The 22212-nt window shown below is 43.6% G+C and overlaps 1 protein-coding gene across 2 annotated transcripts in view; it reads left to right on the plus strand.

Annotated features, from left to right (window-relative positions):
- The window catches only part of GPR176 (G protein-coupled receptor 176), a 322827-nt gene that overhangs the window by 293018 nt on the left and 7597 nt on the right, over positions 1–22212 (plus strand). For both annotated transcript variants that reach the window (XM_085628096.1, XM_085628097.1), the window contains exon 2: positions 8882–9134. In XM_085628096.1, coding sequence (XP_085484222.1) covers positions 8882–9134 — 253 coding nt within the window. The remainder of the gene's footprint in view (positions 1–8881; positions 9135–22212) is intronic.

Below are 22212 nucleotides of genomic sequence, written 5' to 3' on the forward strand. Positions count from 1 at the left end.
GGTAGTGCCTCGTTTGATGTGGTGTGGGATGCGTATAAGGCCACTCTAAGAGGGTCCCTCCATGGATTAATTTCAGGAATTAATAGAGAGGAGACCAAAGTCTTAAAAGATCTAGAAGGGAGAACTGGCCAGCTTGAGTCTGCCTGGTTGTCCCTCTCCTGTGATCCTGAGCAAGCCCAACTGATTTCATCAGACCTTGATAATGCGAGACAGGATTATAGGGTGATGCTGGATAATAAATGCAATACAACAAACAAATGATGGACGGAATGCTGACAATGCAGACATTCTCCCCCAGTCAAGAGATCTGGGTTAAATCCATCGTTCTTTTGCCCACTACGCCACCCCAGTTCAGACATGGCCATATGCAAATCAGTCTTGACCCTGTGCCTCATGGGAACAGTCCAGCCCGAACTGCCAAGCCATGTCTTCCCTGGACCGGAATCAAGCATCCTAGGACCGGTTTCTGGCTATCAGCCGTCATCAGCCAGGATAGCTTGACTCCAGTGGCGTAATGAGCACGGGTCCCACGTCTGGGAATACCCATCCCACTTAGGGCGAAAAGCGTTACAACAAACAAATGATGGACGGAATGCTGACAATGCAGACATTCTCCCCCAGTCAAGAGATCTGGGTTAAATCCATCGTTCTTTTGCCCACTACGCCACCCCAGTTCAGACATGGCCATATGCAAATCAGTCTTGACCCTGTGCCTCATGGGAACAGTCCAGCCCGAACTGCCAAGCCATGTCTTCCCTGGACCGGAATCAAGCATCCTAGGACCGGTTTCTGGCTATCAGCCGTCATCAGCCAGGATAGCTTGACTCCAGTGGCGTAATGAGCACGGGTCCCACGTCTGGGAATACCCATCCCACTTAGGGCGAAAAGCGTTACAACACCGGTCCTAGGAAGCTTGTTTCCGGTCCAGGGAAGACATGGCTTGGCAGTTCGGGATGGACTGTTCCCATGAGGCACAGGGTCAGACTGATTTGCATATGGCCATGTCTGAACTGGGGTGGCAGAGTGGGCTAAAGAACGGTGATGGATCAAACCCAGATCTGTTGACTGGGTGAGAGTGTTTGATTGGTTCAACACTCCGTCCATCATTTCCTTTGTTTTTTGCTTTGGATAATAAATGCAAGGCACAGTGGGAAGCATCTCGTATGGAGAATTTTGAATATGGGGAGAAAGCCGGGGCTCTGTTGGCCTGGAAGGCTAGACTTGATAGATCTAAAAATTATATTAAAGAACTGGTAGTAAATAATGAAGGAGAGATCTCAAATAGAGTCGAGGACATGCAAACTTGTCTGCTATCTCTGTTTTCTGATTTATATAGGGAGGGGTCTGTTCCAACCCTTGAAGCAATAAGAGCTTGGCTGGGGATAAACAGCTCCCAGCGTTATCGTCGGAGGATAAATTATGGTTAGATGCTCCTATCTCCGAAGAAGAAATTCAGGAACAGATTAGGAGATTAAAGAATAAAAAAGCGGCTGGTTCCGATGCAATACCAAGTGAGATCTATAAACTCTTAGCGGAGGAACTAGTCCCGGTCTTAAAGGTAATCTTTAACTCTATTTTTTCGATAGGAGGCAGGGTCTCTGCATCATGGAAGGAAGCCATTCTGGTTCTGATTTTGAAGCCAGTCAAAGACCCCACTAAGGCAGATTCATATCGACCAATCTCCCTGCTGAATGCCGATTATAAGATCTTTGTCGGCATTCTTGCGGGGAGACTGGAAAAACTGGTTCCGAAGTTGATCCATCAGGACCAGAAGGTTTTTATGGCCGGAAGACACTTAGATGATCTGACTCATATACTGCTAGGCAATATAGATCTTGCGGTACAAAGACAAGTTCCCATGGCCTTGGTCGCCCTGGACGCGGCCAAGGCCTTTGATAAAGTCTGTTGGATCTATTTGTGGGTTGTTCTTGAGGCGATGGGATTTGGCCCGATTTTTATTGAGACCCTTCAGAGATGTTATCAGGGGGCCTCGGCCCGGATACTCCTGAATGGGGTGATTACCTCTGTTTTTTACATCCAACGAGGGACCAGGCAGGGCTGTCCACTTTCCCCATTGTTGTTTAATATTTATATTGAACCGTTGGTGCAAGCGATCAGGTTAAATAATCTAATAGTTCCCTTTCAATCTGGCCCCTATAGCTCGAAATTAGCCCTCTATGCGGACGACCTAGTAGTATATACTGGTAATCTGGAAATCACGATTCCGGTTATAGAGAATCTAGTGGCCTCATTTGGTGCTGTCTCTGGGTATGAAGTAAATAGCTCCAAAACGGAGGTCATGTGCTGGAACATAGACAACTGGAGTGGGAAGGTCTCTTCTGAGTTTAGATACTTGGGAATTACAGTGGTCGCAGATTTGGATAGAATCCCGCAAATCAATCTAGATAGAGTTTCCAAGGAAATAGTCCGTCTCTTAAACAAATGGGGAAATCTTCCTTTGACGATTTTTGGCAAGGTCAACCTTGTAAAGATGATCATTCTCCCTAAACTCTCTTTTTTATTCTCCACCATTCCGTTGTCATTTTCATTGAAGGGTATTAATAAAATACAGGGTAGGATCGGGAGTTTTATATGGGGCGATAAGGGAGTAAGGCTCTCATGGAAAAAGCTCAGGCGTAGACTCCATAAAGGCGGATTGGCTCTCCCAGATTTAAGCCTTTATGCAGCAGCCTTTCATTTCAGGAGCATACGAATGTTGTTGGGGAAGCTGGATGAGTCTAGCTGGGGCAAACTTTTAGCTGACATGGTGAGAACTGAGGGAGGGGATGTAGGAGAGGCTTTTCTTTACAAATTTGGTTCTCCTAGATTTTTCAAGCGGGTTAGACTAAAGATATTGAGGGCTGCTCTAGAGTTATGGTATAAGGTGAGATCGAGTTGGGGGATTGGTTATTTCTCAGACCTGGCTCCTATTTGGGATTCCCCTGGCACTCCTCTCTGGCTTAAGGATGCCCTAGCCATCCCAATAAAGTGTGCTGGTATCTCTGTCTGGTCAGATCTGCTGGATGGTGAAGGTGTTTTACCCTGGGAATACCTAAGAATCAAGATAGGTCCAGGTTTGTCTAGATTCAAATATCTTCAGATAACTTCTTGGTTTGGGGTGGAAAAGGAGAAGGACGAGATAAAAGGAAATGGGGAAATCGAGAGATTGTGTCAGCAAGGGCCCCTAAAGAAGGAGATTTCGGTCTGGTACAATCTTCTTCTAGCGGCAGATGACATCAAAATACCCAAGGCGATTGAGGTATGGTATTCCTCCAACATGGGCCCCCAAGTCGACGCCCTCTTTGAGCCTTCTTTAAAAACTCTTTCTAAATTTATAAAGCCAGCCTGCTTGAAGAAAAATCATTTTTTTGTTATAAATCGACTCTACTACACTCCCTATAAGATCGCTAAGTTTGCCCCCCTCCCCCCTCCGAAATGTCCAAGGTGTCATACTCCGTTAGCCAACGATGAGCATATTTTTTTCCAATGTCACAATCTGGAGGCTTTTTGGAATGAAGTGGGGTTATCCCTCCGAGACATTTTTAAATTCAAGGTGGAAGTAAATCTCTCTTTGGTGTTTTTTGGAGCCGATGGGCATTTCACTAGCTCTGCCACCGAGCAGGATAAAGGGTTATTAATGTACTTGATATTATTGACACGGAGAGAGATCTGCAAGAGATGGAAGGATCCACTCCCCCCGAAAAGAGAGGATTGGCTGAATGCGGCATTCAGTATGGCTAGGCTGGAGTATGAGCGCTCTGTGGACAAGGTCTTAAATATCTGGCACCCGTTAATGAGTTGGGGTCGCTCGTTGAGCTTGTTACCATCAGTCCTATGATTACACCATATCCCTGAGAAACATCAGAAGGGATGGGTCTGGTGATCCCAAGCAAGCGCGGTAAGCCACTGGGCCTCCCCCCTCTCCATCCTTATTTGTTGGCTATTAAACCCGCTTCCGCTTGATCAGGTGAGATGAGGACAAAAAAAAAAAAAAAAAAAGGGAGTTAACGCATCTACCAATTTAATATGTAGGTCAAGGACACCCTCAGAGCCCAATAAGGGCTTCTGGGAATTTTCTACTGTCTCAGAGAATGTATTGAAAATATTTAACAATAACTCTTCATTCCCCAAAATATGAGGCCATCGTAAAGCACGCCTATTGTTTGTTATCAGTGGCTCCTCATCAATATTGGATAATATGGCTTCACCAGCTGGTCTAGAGATAAAAGGCTGTGGAACTAGCCATAATTGAAGTGGGAGATGGTCACTCTCTGACCTAGAATCTATCTTAAAGTCAGTAATTAGATACCATAGAGTCATTGAGACCAATACAAAATCAATTTGTGACCTACAGTTTCCCTTCGAGAAGGTTGGAGCCGGTGGTCTATCGGATCGAAAACGGCCGTTGCATGCCCTTAAATCATGGGACACGGTCAACTGTAAGATCTGTGTGGTGGCTATAGTGGATTTAACCGAGCCCGTGGGCTCTAAGATCAGAATATCATTAGCAGCATCCTGCTCTTCAAATAAGGATTCCAGACCCAAAACAGGTTCATACTTACAATTAAAATCCCTACCAACTATTACTTGTGCACTAGGGCCCAATGTATCTAAAAAGGAATCCAGGAGTTCAACCACCTTCGATTCCTTATTTAATGGATACGGTCTATTGTATATATTTATCAAATATATGACTTCTTTCCCTCTCGTCTCAATTTTTAGCCCTAATAAATCAGAGGAGGGAATAGATAGTTGAGTAACAACTATTTCCAAGATGACTTTGACCCATATGACCAGCCCCCCTGATGCTCTTCCTCTTGCTGATGGAATTGCGTCAGTGCCAAAGGATTTATACCCTAGTCTATGGGGAATTTCAACAGACCAAGTCTCCTGCAACATAATAATATCATAATCCTCGATGTATGAGCACCAGACCGCATCCTTTAAATTTCTGGCCAACCCCGCTATATTCCATGATACCAATCTTATACTTGGGTTTTCCTCTGCACTTGGTGGGGGTATAACTACAAGTGTATCACCCACAGGAATAATGGAGATATTTATATCTTCAGCTTGGATGTCATCCATGGACCTTTCCTTTAACATTGTCTCTGAATTTATAACATAATCACTAGTGACCTCACCCGCCCCAATCACCTCGGCCATCTTAACTACTTCTCCCAAATTAGTTTTGTAAAGACCGTTGCTATATAACGGCTCATTAGGCACCACAACTTTAAGAATCGGTTCCAATAAATGGTTAAGAACAAAATCTTCGATGCATGAAATTTGCCCCCGTACCTGGATTGCAGGAGTTTTACCTATAATGGTTTTTCCATCCTGTGGGAGTCAGTCATTGTGGTCCAATGTGCTCAATGGCAAAAATCTATTTCCAGTGGGGATTTGAAAGACTGGGCTTCTATTGATATTTTGGGGCCCATTTTTAATAGTACTGGGTTGAGATGATCTATCAAGATGACTATAAAAATAACCCAACGAGTGCACGGTCACATCATTCTCCCCCGGGGCCAGGGAAGCTGCTCTAAATAAAATTGAACATAACGTGTTGAGGGTATCTAAAGTTTATAATCACACAATCCCCCTTACATTTTTTCCTTGAGTTACCAATCCAGGGGACCCGCCTGGTGGACAATATTTGTTGGGACAAGTGTGTAGGGAAACCATAGTTTTTATTCAGCCACGCAACTGTTTTTCTTTTAAGTGAGTCGTGGGGCTGGTCCCGAGAATTAGATACTATGGAGTCTAAAAGGGGGACATTTGAAAGAACTACGACATAAGGTTCGCAGTCTGGTGGAAGATTCACAGAGCGTGTTGATCCCACTGAAATAGTGGGCCTCACGGCTCTAGGTGGAGCTTTATTTTTTTCCGCGATGGTACTGTCTACCTTCGGAAGTAGCTCCCTTGGCTTGGAAATGGGTTCCAAAGATTTTGCTCCCCCAAGTACACACGAATGTACAGAATGGGCAGGTTCTAATATCTCTATATGATTCATGCTCTGTACTTTATTAAAATCGGCTAAAAGGCTACCTAACCTAAATACTTCAGCAGTTAAAAAATCAATTTTTCCCACTAATGGTTTAACAATTAAATTTAACTTCGTTTCAAACATCACGGCAATATGGCCCAGGAAAACAGAATTCATATCTATGGCATTGGACTGAGTCTCCTTAATAATCTTAGTGCTTCTCTGTTCTACTTCCAGCGTTGGCTTAGAACGTACATTCCTATCCTTATTCTGAGTTTTTCTACATTTCCTTACTGCTCGTTTAACAGGGAAGTGTGATTTAACAATCTCTTCAAGATCAGATAAGGGGTCCTGATCTAAAACATTTGGAGCCAGGAATGGACTTGCTAGAGTCTCCGTAAAAGGCGATTCAATAGTAAGAGGATCAGCCAAAGCAGGACTAATATTTTCATCTAAAGGAGGAAGCAAGGGTTCTGGGAGTGTATCTCTACCCAGTGATTTCTTTCTATCGTTGTTAATTTTGCTAACCATTTTAACTAAATAGTTATCCATAGTTGACTTGCTATTTGCCATAATCTGCAAGGGAACTCTAAAATAGTAACCCTCGAGGAATGGGCTACAACACCTCAAAGGATTAGCTAACAATAGTTACCATCCTATCACTAAATAAAGCTTTTTAGGACTCTTCACCCTTCTACAATAATGGTCGAACAATAATCATTAGAGTTTAAAGACAATTACACGATAAACATACTACATATAACAGGCCATCTACAGGCTCACGGATTACGTCGGCAATCCTCACCAGTAGTCACCTGGCGCACACTCCTGGGCAGACAGAACTTAGGGGGGTAGCCCGACCCAACCTCTTCCGGCCCCCTAACGGCCACACAACGGCCCGCCCTTTGCCCGGGCTTAGCCCGGCGCCGCCCGCGCACGTCCCGCGACGCTGATGGAGCTACTGCTTTTAAAGCGCCTCGGGCGCGCTGTTGGCGGAAGTCGACAGGGGCGCAGTGGCTCACGGGAGCTGTAGTCTCCCCTCGCTACGTCCGGTAGCGTTGTCCTGCGGCGAGGGAGACACACAGCGTGGGCACCCCGGTATGCTGGCCTGGAAGGTATGGGTACGGCGTTGCTTTGGCAGAATTGTCCCCCGCTCCACCGAGGGAGCTACTGCTTTTAAAGCGCCTCGGGCGCGCTGTTGGCGGAAGTCGACAGGGGCGCAGTGGCTCACGGGAGCTGTAGTCTCCCCTCGCTGCGTCCGGTAGCGTTGTCCTGCGGCGAGGGAGACACACAGCGTGGGCACCCCGGTATGCTGGCCTGGAAGGTATGGGTACGGCGTTGCTTTGGCAGAATTGTCCCCAAAAATCGCTATTTGAGAATCGCAAATGAGCATTTTCATACATATGGCCCTTGGTCTCTAGCCATAGACCTCCAGGGGGTTCATCTGGACATATATTTACAAGTGCATCTGGACATATATTTACAAGTGCTTCAACCATGGTGAGAGCTCTGGTATGATAGTAGCACGAGGTTTATCTGAAGACAAATAAAACATTGACAGGTGTATTCTGTCATAGGTGTTAGAATTGTCACCACCATGTGAACATGTGTTAACCTTACCAAGAAGAGCCCAAGGCGCCACAGTCAACTCGGTGGAGTAGTTTATCCTGTACGCGAGCCCTCTTTCTCCCTCTTGTCCATCGGCTTCTTCTTACTTTCTGGATCCTGCGGGCACAAGGATGACGAGTAGTCTAAACTAATCCATGGTGTTATGTTACTTAGTATTATTCAATGGTTATCACAGTGTGAAAAACGATGTCAATTATTAACATTTCATCTTATGCTATATGGTATGCTTGAAGCTCCCTGGGTTACATCTGCATTGATTTTTTTCTTATTTTATTTTAAGTATAAACTTTAATTTAAAAAAAAGATTGAACAAAAACTAAGAAAACTCTTGGCCATTCAGCTCTACACAGCCCTGGATCACACTTGTATTTTCAAGTAGCTCTGAGATTGAGGTACTTTTATCAGCAAACTGGCGAACGGCAAAGAATTTCCTACACAGCAGATCCCAGCGACTCTGCGTATAAATTGAAAAGCATGGTGACAGGGCAGGCCCTTGAGGGACACCACAGAAGTCACTTCTTGGATGGGAAATGCAATACATTCTGGCAATTACCATGAGATTCAAGGCATATCAGTAGTGGCATTGTACTGACCCCAAAAAGAAACTTACTACAACATTGACGCTCACAATCACCTTCTTTGAAAGGGAGCCCAGTGAAAAGAGTTCTCCACTATTGATTGTCTAGCTTTCATGTGTTCTACTCCACATGCACATTCACAGAACAAGAATCATTTGGAATTCTCAAAACAGACATAGATCTTCACCCGATGGAGCACATCCCAATGCTTGAATAGTGAAATGAGCTGCAGAACATGGGGTCGGTGAAGGGATGTTAGTACGAGGGGAGTGAAATAACGCTTACCATGCACAATGCAGGATCCTGCACTTCTGGAGTCATCTTTCCTGAACATAAATTGCAAAGAAGTTGGGTTGGTCTGTGGGACTATCAAATCATGTTCAGGCGCTGTTCAAAGTAGGTGCAGCAGAGAGGGATCCATGACAGATTTTCAGGATATCCAGATACGACGATGCATTTGTATTTGGGGAAAGTAAATGGAACTCATTCACATCATAAGTGGCCCTCCTGGAAATGTGCCAGGGATCATCTCGTGTGGATTTACCTCATGTCCCCAAACATAGGGGTGATGTGTAGCGTTTCCAGATAAACAATGTAAACAAAGAAAAGAGACCGCTAGCCCACCTATCTGTTTGTGTCTTTCATGTTTATCCATCGCTTACGCCCTTTGATTTGTTTTTACTTCCAGGAAACTTCATGGTCTTGTGGTCCACGTGCAGGACATCTGTCTTCAAGTCTGTGACGAACAGATTCATCAAGAACCTGGCGTGCGCAGGCATCTGTGCCAGCCTTGTCTGTGTGCCTTTCGACATCATCCTCAGCGCCAGCCCGGGCTGCTGCTGGTGGGTCTACAGCCTGATCTTCTGCAAGGTCATTAAGTTCCTCCACAAGATCTTCTGCTCGGTGACCACCCTCAGCTTCACAGCCATCGCGCTGGACAGGTACGGTAAAGGTCAAAAATAAAGTGTGGGGACTTGAATCAGTTCAATTGTAGCCAGCTGTTCAGAATGTTGAGTCAAGAAAAAAGCTATAACCCCTCAGAGGTAGAGCCCTATGGTGAAAGCTATCATAAACTTCACTCTGTTCAAAATATCAATCCAGGATTTATTGTATTAAAGACAGTTTTAGGTCGGCTACTCTACAAGTTGGTAGTTGATCCCCAACTCAGTCCCTCCTTACCCCCTTTCTCCTAAAGTGGGACCCACTGGCTGATCTACAGTCCATATTTTGTCAGAATTGAATAACCGACTTTCCAACTATCTACTCCTATATTTTCTTGTTATGGAAGTTGCCCACTCCCAAATGTTTAAGTATTGAAGCATTTTGACTTAGAGTAAAGCAGAAGGACTTCCAAACATTTAGGCATCGGATTGTATTAGTTTCCCACCCAAAAAATTGACTGAAGCTCTGATTGTTGCAGACACTTCAGTTTTGTTTTTTGGATGATTTGTACCACAGCTATGAAATATCATTTAGGATTGATCATTAAAAAAACCATGGTTTCCATGGATGGTGATTTTAGTGGTGCATGCAGGTTTCTAGTAAGCCAGTCATCAATGGGAGGTTCCAGAATAACTCTTTATTTCCCACCCTGAGGTCTGCAGGCCATAGAAACGCCTGTACTTGCATACCTCAAAGGTACACGATATCAGGTGGTGTCTCTACAAGTAGTTTCTGCTATTGTTGTAGCGTTTGTGTGTTGAGCCCTTTTGATTGACTATAATTTATCTATCTTATTTTCATCTCATTTTACAATGTTCTGCCTGTCAAACCTTTTGGTCCTCAGATGGATCTTGTTCTGTGCTAAAAGGGTCTGGAAATACTAGGAGGATTAGCAATTATCGAATGAGGACTAGGAATATGATAATTGCTATCATATAATTTATACATTTATCACTCGGAATCCCACAAATTTAACCTTGATGGAAACACTATTCAAAGGACTTTACCCACTAGTAATGTATGAGTCACAATCAGCAGAATTAGTTTAAATCTCATATTTTAGTATTGCATAAGAGCTTCAAATGAATAGCATACAATCCTAAAGTTAAATTTATTACAGATTTAATAAAGCATTAGCAAATTCTATGAGATCCAAGTATATAAGGATTGATCTTTCCCAGCCGAGGGAGATTAGTTATCTATGCAAAATTCGGTCAGCAGGATAAATCAGTAGTGCCTTATGCAAACCCTTAGAAAAGTTCAGTGAGTTTCAAGTGACCAGTTCCAGTTCATTTAAGACAGAATCTCTGTCACTGTCTGACACTGCAGCATTAATGCCACAGATTTATGACACAAACCCTTCAGCCAAAAAGGTTCCTTACGCTAGCATACCAGCCGGCAGTAGATAGGAGTCACAGTTCATGTTGTTCCTGGAATTCCAAATTTTCTGTCTCTGTGCTGCAAGATCGGAGTCTAAACAAAAGTCTAAAATCTGAGAAATTATACTTCATCAGTTCTGGGTTTACACCCCTTGACATCATCAAATTTGTCAGGCCACTCTGTCCCATTGGTCACTTCAATAGGATGAGATGATGTAATAGGTAAAAAGTATACAAATCCGGAGGAATTAAGTAATGCATAAATCGTGATTTCCTTAGAATCATTATAGTTTTAGTCAAATGAACAACGTGTCATTCAGGAAAATAGATGCATTTATGCTATCATACCTTCTCTATCAGTTCTCAAGCATCTGCTCTATCGTGTAACGCTGTGCTACACATGTCAAAGGAAGCAATTGAAAGATAGAACACAAGTGGTAACTTTACGAAAAGTTCCCATAGTCTTCAGACTGTTCAGTTCATAAGTTCATATTTGAAAAAGAAGCAAAGCTGAGGCGTTTATGAAATACAGCTCATGCATGATGAAATGGTGCTAAAATATGTACCTCGCATAGTATTGCTTGTTGAATTAACCTTTTAATTAAATGTATTAATATCACTTCATTAATACCGCAATTAATTCATGAAAGTATAGGGTACTCATAAAATGTTGAAAATGTCACTGTCGTTCACATATATTTTGTACGTTTCTTTTGCACATCATACGTTATTAAAACATACATGTTTAAAGGCACAACAAAGGAAAGATTTACGAAAAGCTAAACCCGCGTGGCACCTACTTTTCTTTTGTCATTTTAAGTCCACACATTACATAATTTTATTGCATCATTTATGAAACGTTTAGTTCTCACATGTGAATTTCTTAGTTACCGTTATTTTCACATTATCTAATCACAAGATCACATGTCATTGAAGTGTTACAACTCAGATCTATTTATTTAGTTTAAATGTAATCATAAACACATTCTAAAATTCTGCATGCTTTTACGATGCAGTATCTAAATCAGACCTACAATTTGCCATTTCTTGAAACGCGGAGTTTAATTCGCGTTTTGTCATTACCATGTAAAGCAGAGTCACAAATCATTTTTCTTTGTAAATTGTTGTAAATTAGTAAGAGGAAAACCTCTGCACTATCACTATCCTTGTGCACAGGTTCAAAGGTAATGTTTGGTGGATGTAGTGCACCCCGTGCTGCCAAAATGGCATGTTGCCACTTGAATTACTTGTCTGCCGGGGATTTGTGCCCTACCTCCATGGCATGCCAATTCTTTACATAGAGTGTATGTAGTGCATGTGTGTTGTGTGAGTCGTGTTCAGCCAAGACAATATAACGCGTGATATGATGGGCAGAAGGGGGACTGTGCAGAGGCACCACGCACATACAGGAAGTGATGCTAACAGTGTGCGTCCACTCGTGGTGCTTGCCTATATATGGCCTACTTTATGCCAAATTCCAATCCCACTCTTCCTTTCCCTAATGTTGTGGAAGAGGAGGAGGTGGTACCCAGCTGGATATGTTAATGCCTCATTGGGATGAAGGAGCTGGGTGAAGAGTGATAGAGATAGAGAGAGAGACTTTGATAGGGAGATATTTATATATTATCTACTGGCGGTCGCCAGTAGATAGTTATAGTTAGGACCTAGTTTCCATAGGAAACTCATTTTTTGTTTTCGCAATAACTTCGGCGCCGGTTGACGAATCTTCGCAAAAGTTTCAAAACTTATGGCCCGTTACGGTCAGCTCCTATCCTGAATGTTTTGGTATGATTCGCCAAGCGGGGGCCGAGAAAAAAGGGGGGTCCCAAAACGTGTTTTCGCCATGTTATTTCCCATAGGAAACTTTAGACACGGCTATAGCTCAAACTGCTGAACGGAATTACACCAAATTTGCCAAAAAGGTAGTGCTTGGTTCAGAAAGCGCCCTTTTTTTTAAAATGGTGTACATCCGTTTAGTAGTTACTGAGAAAATTCAAAAATAAAATTTTCGATATCTATGGCCGCGGTGGATTCACGCACCCTCGTGACCACGAGCTCCATGCTAATTGGCTGTCAAACACTCCAAACCAGGAAGTGTTGGCAGCCATCTTGTGCCTCTGTAACTGAGGCACAAAAAAACAGGGAAACAAATGCAAAAAAAAAGAAAAGGGGGCAGGGTAGAAACAACCTGACCCCCTAGACCTGCTCAGATGGTCCCACAAGCACCCCCAGGGCCCAAGAAAGCATTTTTTTAAAAACGAAATCAGCCGAATTCGCGCTGGGTGCACGAATCCGGCTGAAAATGTAAAAAAAAGCGCGGACTCCCGCGCTTCGTTTAATTAAGCCTCCGGGTGGGCCAGGTCCCGGGGGCATGCAGAAATAAAATTGTGGGGGCCCAGGGGGACCCCCGCAGCCCCGGGGACTGCCACCCCGGGGCTTGTTTTTTAAAAGTTTGGGGGGCCTCCAAGGCCCCCCCCAAGCCCCAGGGACAGCCACCCCTGGGGCTTTCATTAATTTTTTGCGGGGGGCACACTGCCCCCCCCGCAGCCCCGGGGACCGCCACCCCCGGGGCTTCTTCTTTTTTAAAGAAATATACCTGCGTGGGGGGCTAGAGCCCCCCCACACACCCCAGGGACCGCCACCTCCCCGAGGCTGTGCAATTGAAGGGAGCGCCCCCCCTCCTGGAGCCTGTGATGGCCCTGGGGACTGCCACACATGTCACCTCAGGCCCCCCTCCCATCACCACTTTGCAAACGCGCCCCGTAGCGCATTTTAAGAGGTAGTTTTAATCCCCCTGCCCTATTATGTACTAGGGCCTTACTGAGGAGGTCATAGGTCGTAGGGAAAGTTATAGTTAGTTGGACATTTCACTCGTACAAAACCAGAGAAATTCCCCCGTTATAGTTAGTTCAGCTAACTAAAACTCGCGCCCCCGCAATGCACTGCTGATGACGTCACATATTACATCAAACATGGTCAGTGACATCACTGATGACATCACTGATGACATCTAAAATGACATCACTGATGACATCATCCGTGTGATAATTTGATGCATCTTCTCACACCCTAATATAACCTTTGATACACCCACTCTGAATTACAGACTTCCTTTCTCAATACCATAGACACTCCAACAGCAATAACTACATACACACTCACTGATTCTTAGGTTTACACACACATCCACTCACTCACCCGTACAGTCACTCATACTTATGGTCACTCAGTACAGGACTATCATATATACTCATACACCTATATCAACACTCACACACCACCACTCATCCATAGAGGTATTCACACACCTATTCAGTCATGCAAATAATTATTTACACTGCCATTTACTCACCTATATAGTTATACACACACCAGCTCAATCACTCATACAAATACTAGCTCATTCTTACGCTCTTATACAATCACTGATACAAGCACACACTCATCCATACAGCCACTCTCACAATCACACACTCTCACTTATAGCCATTTATATACTCCGACACACATATATACTGCCTTTCACATATGTAGTTTCTCACCCATGTACCACTGAGATATACATTCACTCACTGACACACCCATACACACACTCACCCACCCATACAGTCCATCACAGATGCACTCTTGAAACCATGCACCCAGTGAATCACCCACTCACACATCTATGCACAGAGTCACACACACCCCACCCACATAAACACTCAGGCACCCATACAGATACTCAGACAACCAATTAATAACCCATATAGACACTCATGTAGCTATTCACAAACCCATGTAGCCGCTTACACACCAACAGACAGACGGATACAGACATTCACACAGTTTAGTCACTAACCCATGCATTCTGTAAGACACGTTTAATCACTCACTTATAGTCAGTCACGCACCTACAAAATTATCCATTCAGACACTTATACATCCACTCATTCTTCAATACGCCTTTCCCTATATATATTAAACATGTTTAAACTTTACAGAAACACAGTCACTGAATGATGTCATCGGTGATGTCATCAGTGATGTCATTTGAGATGTCATGAGTGATGTCATCAGTGATGTCACTGACCATGTCATGAGTGATGTTATATGTGATGTTATCAGTAGTGCATTGCTGGGGCGCGAGTTATAGTTAGCTGAACTAACTATAACGGGGGAATTTCTCTGGTTTTGTACGAGTGAAATGTCCAACTAACTATAACTTTCCCTAAAACCTATGGTTTTTTTCAGTGAACATATATATATATTCACTGAAAAAACCAAAGGTTTCAGGGGCGTTATAGTTAGGAATTGGCCTTTAAAAAACCTTAGAAATTCACTGAAAAAACCATAGGTTTCAGGGGCGTTATAGTTAGCTGGACATTTCCCTCGTACAAAACCCTAGAAATTCCCCTGTTATAGTTAGTTCAGCTAACTATAACACGCACCCCCGCAATGCACTGCTGATGACGTCACATATTACATCACTCATGACATGGTCAGTGACATCACTGATGACATCATCCAGTGAGTATGTGTTTCTGTACAGTTTTAATATGTTTAATATATATAGGGAAAGGTCTGTTGAAGAATGAGTGGGTGTACAAGTGTGTGAATGGATGATTTTCTAGGTGTGTAACTGACTCTATAAGTGAGTCATTAAATGTATCTTACTGCAGACTAGTGACTAAACTGTGTGAATGTCTGTATGTGTCTGTGTGTTGGTGTATAAGTGGGTGCATGGTTTTGTGAATAGCTATATGAGTGTCTATATGGGCTATTGATTGGTTGTCTGAGTATCTGTATGGGTGCCTGAGTGTTTGTGTGGGTAGGGTGTGTGTGACTCTAAGCATAGATGTGTGAGTGGGTGATTCTATGGGTGCATGGTTTTAAGAGTGCATCTGTGATGGACTGTATGGTTGGGTGAGTGTATGTATGGGTGTGTTAGGGATTGAATGTATATCTCAGTGGTACATGTGTGACTAACTACATATGTGAAAGGCAGTAGATATGTGTGTAAGAGTATATAAGTGGGTATATGTGAGAGTGTGTGATTGTGAGAGTGGCTGTATGGATGAGTGTGTGCTTGTATCAATGATTGTATAAGAGCGTAAGAATGTGATGCTATTTTTATGAGTAAGTGAACTTGAGTGTGTTTAACTGTATAGGTGAGTAAATTGAACTGTGTTTAATTATTTGCACGACTGACTAGGTGTGTCAGTACCTCAATGGATGATTGGCGGTGTGTGAGTCTCTATATAGGTGTATAAATGCATATGATAGTCTTGTACGGAGTGACTGTAAGTATGAGTGACTGTACAGGTGAGTGAGTGGAGGTGTATGTAGACCTAAGAGTTAATGAGTGGGTATGTAGTTATTGGTATTGGAGTATCTATGGTTTTCAAAATGGCCATCTGAAATTTTGAGTCAGTGTATCAAAGGTTATATTAGGGTGTGAGAAGATGCACTAATTTATCACATGGATGACGTCATCAGTGATGTCATCAGGGATGTCATTTGAGATGTCATCAGTGATGTCACTGACCATGTCATGAGTGATGTAATATGTGACGTCATCAGCAGTGCATTGCGGGGGCGCGAGTTATAGTTAGCTGAACTAACTATAACAGGGTAATTTCTAGGGTTTTGTATGAGGGAAATGTCCAGCTAACTATAACGCCCCTGAAACCTATAGTTTTTTCAGTGAATTTCTAAGGTTTTTTAAATGCCAATTCCTAACTATAACGCCCCTGAAACCTTTGGTTTTTTCAGTGAATTTCAAAGGTTTTTTAAATGGCAATTCCTAACTATAACGTGCATGAAACCTATGGTTTTTTCAGTGAATTTCAAAGGTTTTTTAAATGCTAATTCCTATCTATAACTTATCTCTAAAGATATCATGTTTAATGATTTTGATTGGATTTCTATATTTTTCCAATTCAGTGTGTCAATTTCATTAATTATGGGTTTTTAAAATACTTTTTTATCACCATTTTTTAAACTTATTTTTTCAAATAATTCTTTTAAAAATTAAAAAATATTATTTGAATTTAATGGGTTTTTCAAACATATTTTTTTTATATTTTTCTAAATATTTTTTTAACTATATGTTCAAAACTTTATTTTACATATGTTTTTTCCATGTTTTTGGATCCGCGCACCCAACGCGAGAGGATCCGTGCACCAAACGCGATAGGAACCGCGCACCCTGCGCGCACTTTGCCGTTTTTTCTTTTTTTTAAAAAGGGGGCCCCAGGGGGTACTTCTGGGACCCCCTAAGCACCTCTAGAGGGTCAGAGTATTTCCACTCTGCCCCCTTTATATGTTTTACACACTTATTCCCCTTGCTTCTTCAGCCTCGCTTCTACCGAGGCAGAAAATGGCCGCCAACAGTTCCTGGTTTCGAATGTAGACAGACACTCGACAGCCAATTAGCATTCAGCGCGTGATCGGGAGGGTGCGTGCTCGGTTCGGGGAGGGTGCGCTTACGGTGCGGGTAGGGTGCGCGGATCCTCCCCGGCCACAGATATATATGCACTTTTAACTCTAATTTTCTCAGGAACTACTGAACGGATTCACACCATTTATGCAAAAGGTACCAGTCTGAACTGAGGACTACCTCTGCCAAATTTGGTGTAATTCCGTTCAGCGGTTCGGGCTGTAGCTGCGACAACAGATCCTATGGGAAATTGCATGGGGAAAACGCGTTTTGGGACCCCCCTTTTTTATCGGCCCCCGCTTGACGAATCACCACGAAACTTTCAGGGTAAGAGTGGAGCGGAGCTGGCCAAGAGTTTGGAAAATTTCACGATGATTCGTCAACCGGCGCCAGACTTATTGGGAATAAAATGTTGCAGATTTCCTATGGAAAATAGGTCCTAACTATAACTATCTACTGGCGACCGCCAGTAGATAATATACACATATATATATATATATATATATATTCACTGAAAAAACCATAGGTTTCACACATGTTATAGTTAGCTGGACATTTTACCGATAAAAAACCAATGAAATTCCCCCGTTATAGTTACTGTAGGCAACTATAACTCACGCGACCGTAATCCTCTGCTGATGCTAATACTGTATTTAGACACTTATTTGCCCATGTCTTCTTCCATTAAATTTTAGCTATACATATATTACAAATATTTTTTTTTCATAAAGACATATGTCATCAGCAGAGGATTACGGTCGCGTGAGTTATAGTTGCCTACAGTAACTATAACGGGGGAATTTCATTGGTTTTTTATCAGTAAAATGTCCAGCTAACTATAACATGTGTGAAACCTATGGTTTTTTCAGTGAATTTGCAAGGTTTTTTAAATGCTAATTCCTAACTATAACGTGTGTGAAACCTATGGTTTTTTCAGTGAATTTGTACGTTTTTTTAAATGCTAAGTTACTTTACGCCATTTGTGGCGTGCGCGCCCACTTAACGCAGTTCGTTCCGTGCGCGCACCGTGCGCGCACAGTGAGCACGCGGTGCGCTTCGCGCACCGCGTGCCCACGTTACGCTAGATGGGCCATGAACGCACGATGCGCTTCGCGCACCGTGCGCACATGGAGGTCATATGATGAGCATCGTTGTGACAGGTAAAATATATGTTTTGTTTATCTCTGATGAGCCATGCACAAAAGGTGTCCTTCTGGCACCTTTTGCACACGGGGTGGGGAGAATGTGGATATTTTTTTTTATTTTTTATTATTTCTTACCGTACGCGTACGGTAAGCGTAATCGGCGAAATTTTCGAAAAAATTAAAATTGCCTTTTTTCACTTGGGGGATCGTTGGGGACTCCCTCGACATGGCTAGGTGCTTGGGAGCTGTGTAAACAGCCCCTTTACATGATTTGCACTTTGTTTTTCAACCCCCTGTCAGAGTGCGAGAGAGAAAATGGCGGCCGCCGCTTCCTGGTTTCGACCGATTCGAATGTTTACTAAGATCTAAGGGCCAATCAGAATCGCGCTCGCGCACGCCACCGTACGCGTACGGTAAGCGCACCGTAAGCGCACCGTAAGCTGGCTCAGATATATATATTGATTTAAAGGCTATTTTCTCAGAATCTACTGAACAGATTTACACCAAACCTACAAAAGGCACTTCCTTGACCTGAGGACTACCTCTCTGCCAAATTTCAAGTAATTCTGTTCAGCCGTTCGGGCTGTAGCTGTGTCTAAAGGTCCTATGGAAAAATGCATGGGAAAAACGCGTTTTGGGACCCCCCTTTTATCTCAGCCCCCGCTTGACGAATCCCCCCGAGACTTTCAGGGTAGGAGCGGAGCGGAGCGCCCCACCTATTTTGAAAAATTCGCGAGGATTCGTCAACCGGCGCCAAAGTTATTCAAAATAGAATGTTGCGGATTTCCTATGGAAACGTGGTCCTAACTATAACTACCTACTGGCGACCGCCAGTAGGTAATATATATATATATATATATATATATATAAAGAGAGAGAGTGTGTGTGGGTGTGTGTGGGTGTGTGTGGGTGTGTGTAATGTGTGCCTGTGCACGTGGGTGCTCGCATTTGTGTGTGTGTGTGCACTCTTCTGTGCACATTCCTTTATGTGCCTGCCATTGTCCGCGTGTGTCTCGGTGTGCCTTCATGTGTATACATGCATGTGTGCATGCTTGCACATATGTGCCTATGTGTCTATACAGGGGCCGCCACCCCTGGCATCTAGTACCCACCACTCCTATCATTTTATTGGCCACCCAAATACTACAGGCATTATGACCCCTGCATAAGGTGACCTGCTTTGGCATGTTGTGTGCATTCCAGCCATTATGGTGACTTTGCATAAGTAGCTCTCCTTCTTCAGCATGTCATGACAAACTAGACATTATAGTAGCCCTGACAAACGTTGATCCTCGTTGGATTATTATGAACATCTTGGGCACAATGGGGGCACTGGTATAAGTTGACTTTCCTTTGGATTGTTGAGGGATGTTTAGTCATTATTATGACCCTCGCATATGGTGGTCATGATTGGCATATTGTGGGCTTTCTCAGCAAAAGGGTGACCCTGGTGTATGATGCCCCCCCTTGGAATGTCATGGTCAATCTAGATATTATGGTAGCCTCGACATATGGCAGTACCGTGAACTTTCTTGGTTTGTTATGTGCATTCTCAATATTATGGTGACCCCTGGCATAAGGCGGCCATCGTTGTATCTTTTGGTTCATTTAGGCACCGTTGGCATTTGATGGGGACCCTGTTATAAGGTGGTCACCCCTAACATTTGACGGCTACAACTAGCATAGGATCTGTATCCCTGAAACGGAATTTTAGTGCATGGGCACATTAGGAAAATGGCGTCCATGTGGGGCAGTAGCACGGGTGAGTACATTATGAAAAGGAGTAGTTGGTCTTTGGGGACGAAGCCAATGGATCTACCCAAGTGAAAATTTATATTTTGGTGGCAATAAAATATGTTAAAAAATGTAACTTTTTGGGGGGTGGGTGAGTGGGTTGTACTTATTTACTGCAGATGGAAAGCTGCCATTGGGGAACAGTATGGGTGCATTTCAAGAATATATCAAGTTGTTTGTGGACAAAAGTATTGTGTTTCCTCATATGCAAAGCTAATATTTAAATGATAATTCAGGCTGCGATGGATATTGCGGATGTTATTTACTTGGTACCAAAAGACTTTCTGAGATGGTGGTTATTTCATGACCAAAGTGGTGGCAGTTTATTATCCTCCTGGATGACATTTTTATAATATATTCATCACTACTGCTGTCTCAGGCCGCAGCACCCTGAGGAAAATTGGTAGCACTCGCCTCACCATGACCCACAACCGTTTTTTGCAAATACTTTTTATTCCACTTATAGCGTAAACTCAATATTTGGATGGAACAGTCCTCAGCATGGTGTATAGCTGTGTTCCCCTGCCTTGATTGCCAAACTGTGTGTATCTGATGACATACATTTTCATTTGTGGCCCTTGTCTCGCTAATGTTGCGTATACAATCCTTCGGCATGAGTACGGTCCTGGACTGGTCCTGTGACGCGAAAGGGTGCAGCACGCCTACCTGTACTGAAAGGTAGTGAACAACTCTCCCTGCTGTGGGTTTAGTACATAGAGCGGTGGTAGAAGCATAACGTGGTTTGTGAATTGATAGCTGTGACCAGACCTTTTTATCTGTGTCACTGGAGTTGAGGCCCCCTGTTCCACCATGTAAAGTTCCACCTCTGTCTGTTTACCAAACTCCTAATCCTAACATCCTAAGTGTACGTTTTTGTGTGTGTAGCCTGTATCCTACACGCATGGGGTGTGTGAGTGAGCCAGAGTAATGAAGGCCTGTGGGATCCATTTTAGAGAACCCCAGACTTGTCCTTTGCACAAGACTGAGGTGAAGTTGTTTTCTCAGAGAGTGCATTTCTGACATTCCTGCAGCAGGAGGAGACAGAGACTGTAAGAGAGAGGATTGGAAACAGAGCTGCTTTAGAAATTCATTTAGATATCTTTTTGGCAAGGAGCAGTGGATCAGGCCTCCAGAGCACTGCCATTTGATACCCGTTAACTTAATGCAAGCTGAGGGGAACCTTTGGCAGAGGCCCAGCCTCTTGTCTTTTCCCGATTACACTTTCAGTTGGTTGATGACAGACAGGTGCAAAGACCTCACATCTCTTTGTGCCTCTGTTGTGGGTGCTCCAGGATGGAGAATATGCTACTGTTGGAAATATCACTCTCCACAAAAATTGTGTCTGAGCAGCAGTCTGGAAAAGACACTTGAAAAGGGAACTACTCCATACTGGTTCAAAAGATTCAGACAGTGGATAGACATCTCCTGTCTGATTTTGCTGTGTAAAAGTAGGACCCCACTAACCCACTTGTTCCAGTTCCAACACATCTATGACCAAGGAACGGGGTGCTCCTCAGAGTACTCAGGGGATTGCTGTGCAACCAGAGCTGGTGTCTGTCTGGCAGTCAGCTTCCAGAGGTGAGGAGACATCATCTAAGCTGGAGCCTACATGCAAAGACACATAGGGTAGGAAAACACCAGGAACCTTGAATTATACAAAAACAACAGTTGGTGGACAGAATGCAGAACAATGCCATACATTCACCCCAGTACAGAGATCTGGGCCTAAATCCATCGTGTTTTTGCTCACCATGCCATTCCAGTTTGAACCCCAGCCATATGCAAATCAGTCTTGACCCTGTGCCTCATGGGAAAAGTCCAGCCCGAACTGCCAAGCCAGGTCCTCCCTGGACTGGAAACAAGCATCCTAGGACCGGTTTCGTGGTTTTACCCCTCTTCAGCCAGGATAGCTTGATTCCAGTGACATGGAGAGCACGGGACTCACATCTGAGCATACCCGTCCCACTCGGGGTGACAAATGCAAAAATAACAGTTGATGGACAGAATGCAGAACAATGTCATACATTCACCCCAGTACAGAGATCTGGGCCTAAATCCATCGTTTTTTTTGCTCACCATGCCATTCCAGTTTGAACCCAGCCATATGCAAATCAGTCTTGACCCAGTGCCTCATGGGAACAGTCCAGCCCGAACTGCCAAGCCAGGTCCTCCCTGGACTGGAAACAAGCATCCTAGGACCGGTTTCAGGGTTTCACCCCTCTTCAGCCAGGATAGCTTGATTCCAGTGGCATGGAGAGCACGGGATCCATGTCTGGACATACCTGTCCCACTCGGGGTAACAAATGCAAAAACAACAGTTGATGGACAGAATGCATAA

Source organism: Triturus cristatus, chromosome 9 (assembly GCF_964204655.1).
Source record: "Triturus cristatus chromosome 9, aTriCri1.1, whole genome shotgun sequence".
Classification (NCBI taxonomy): domain Eukaryota; kingdom Metazoa; phylum Chordata; class Amphibia; order Caudata; family Salamandridae; genus Triturus; species Triturus cristatus.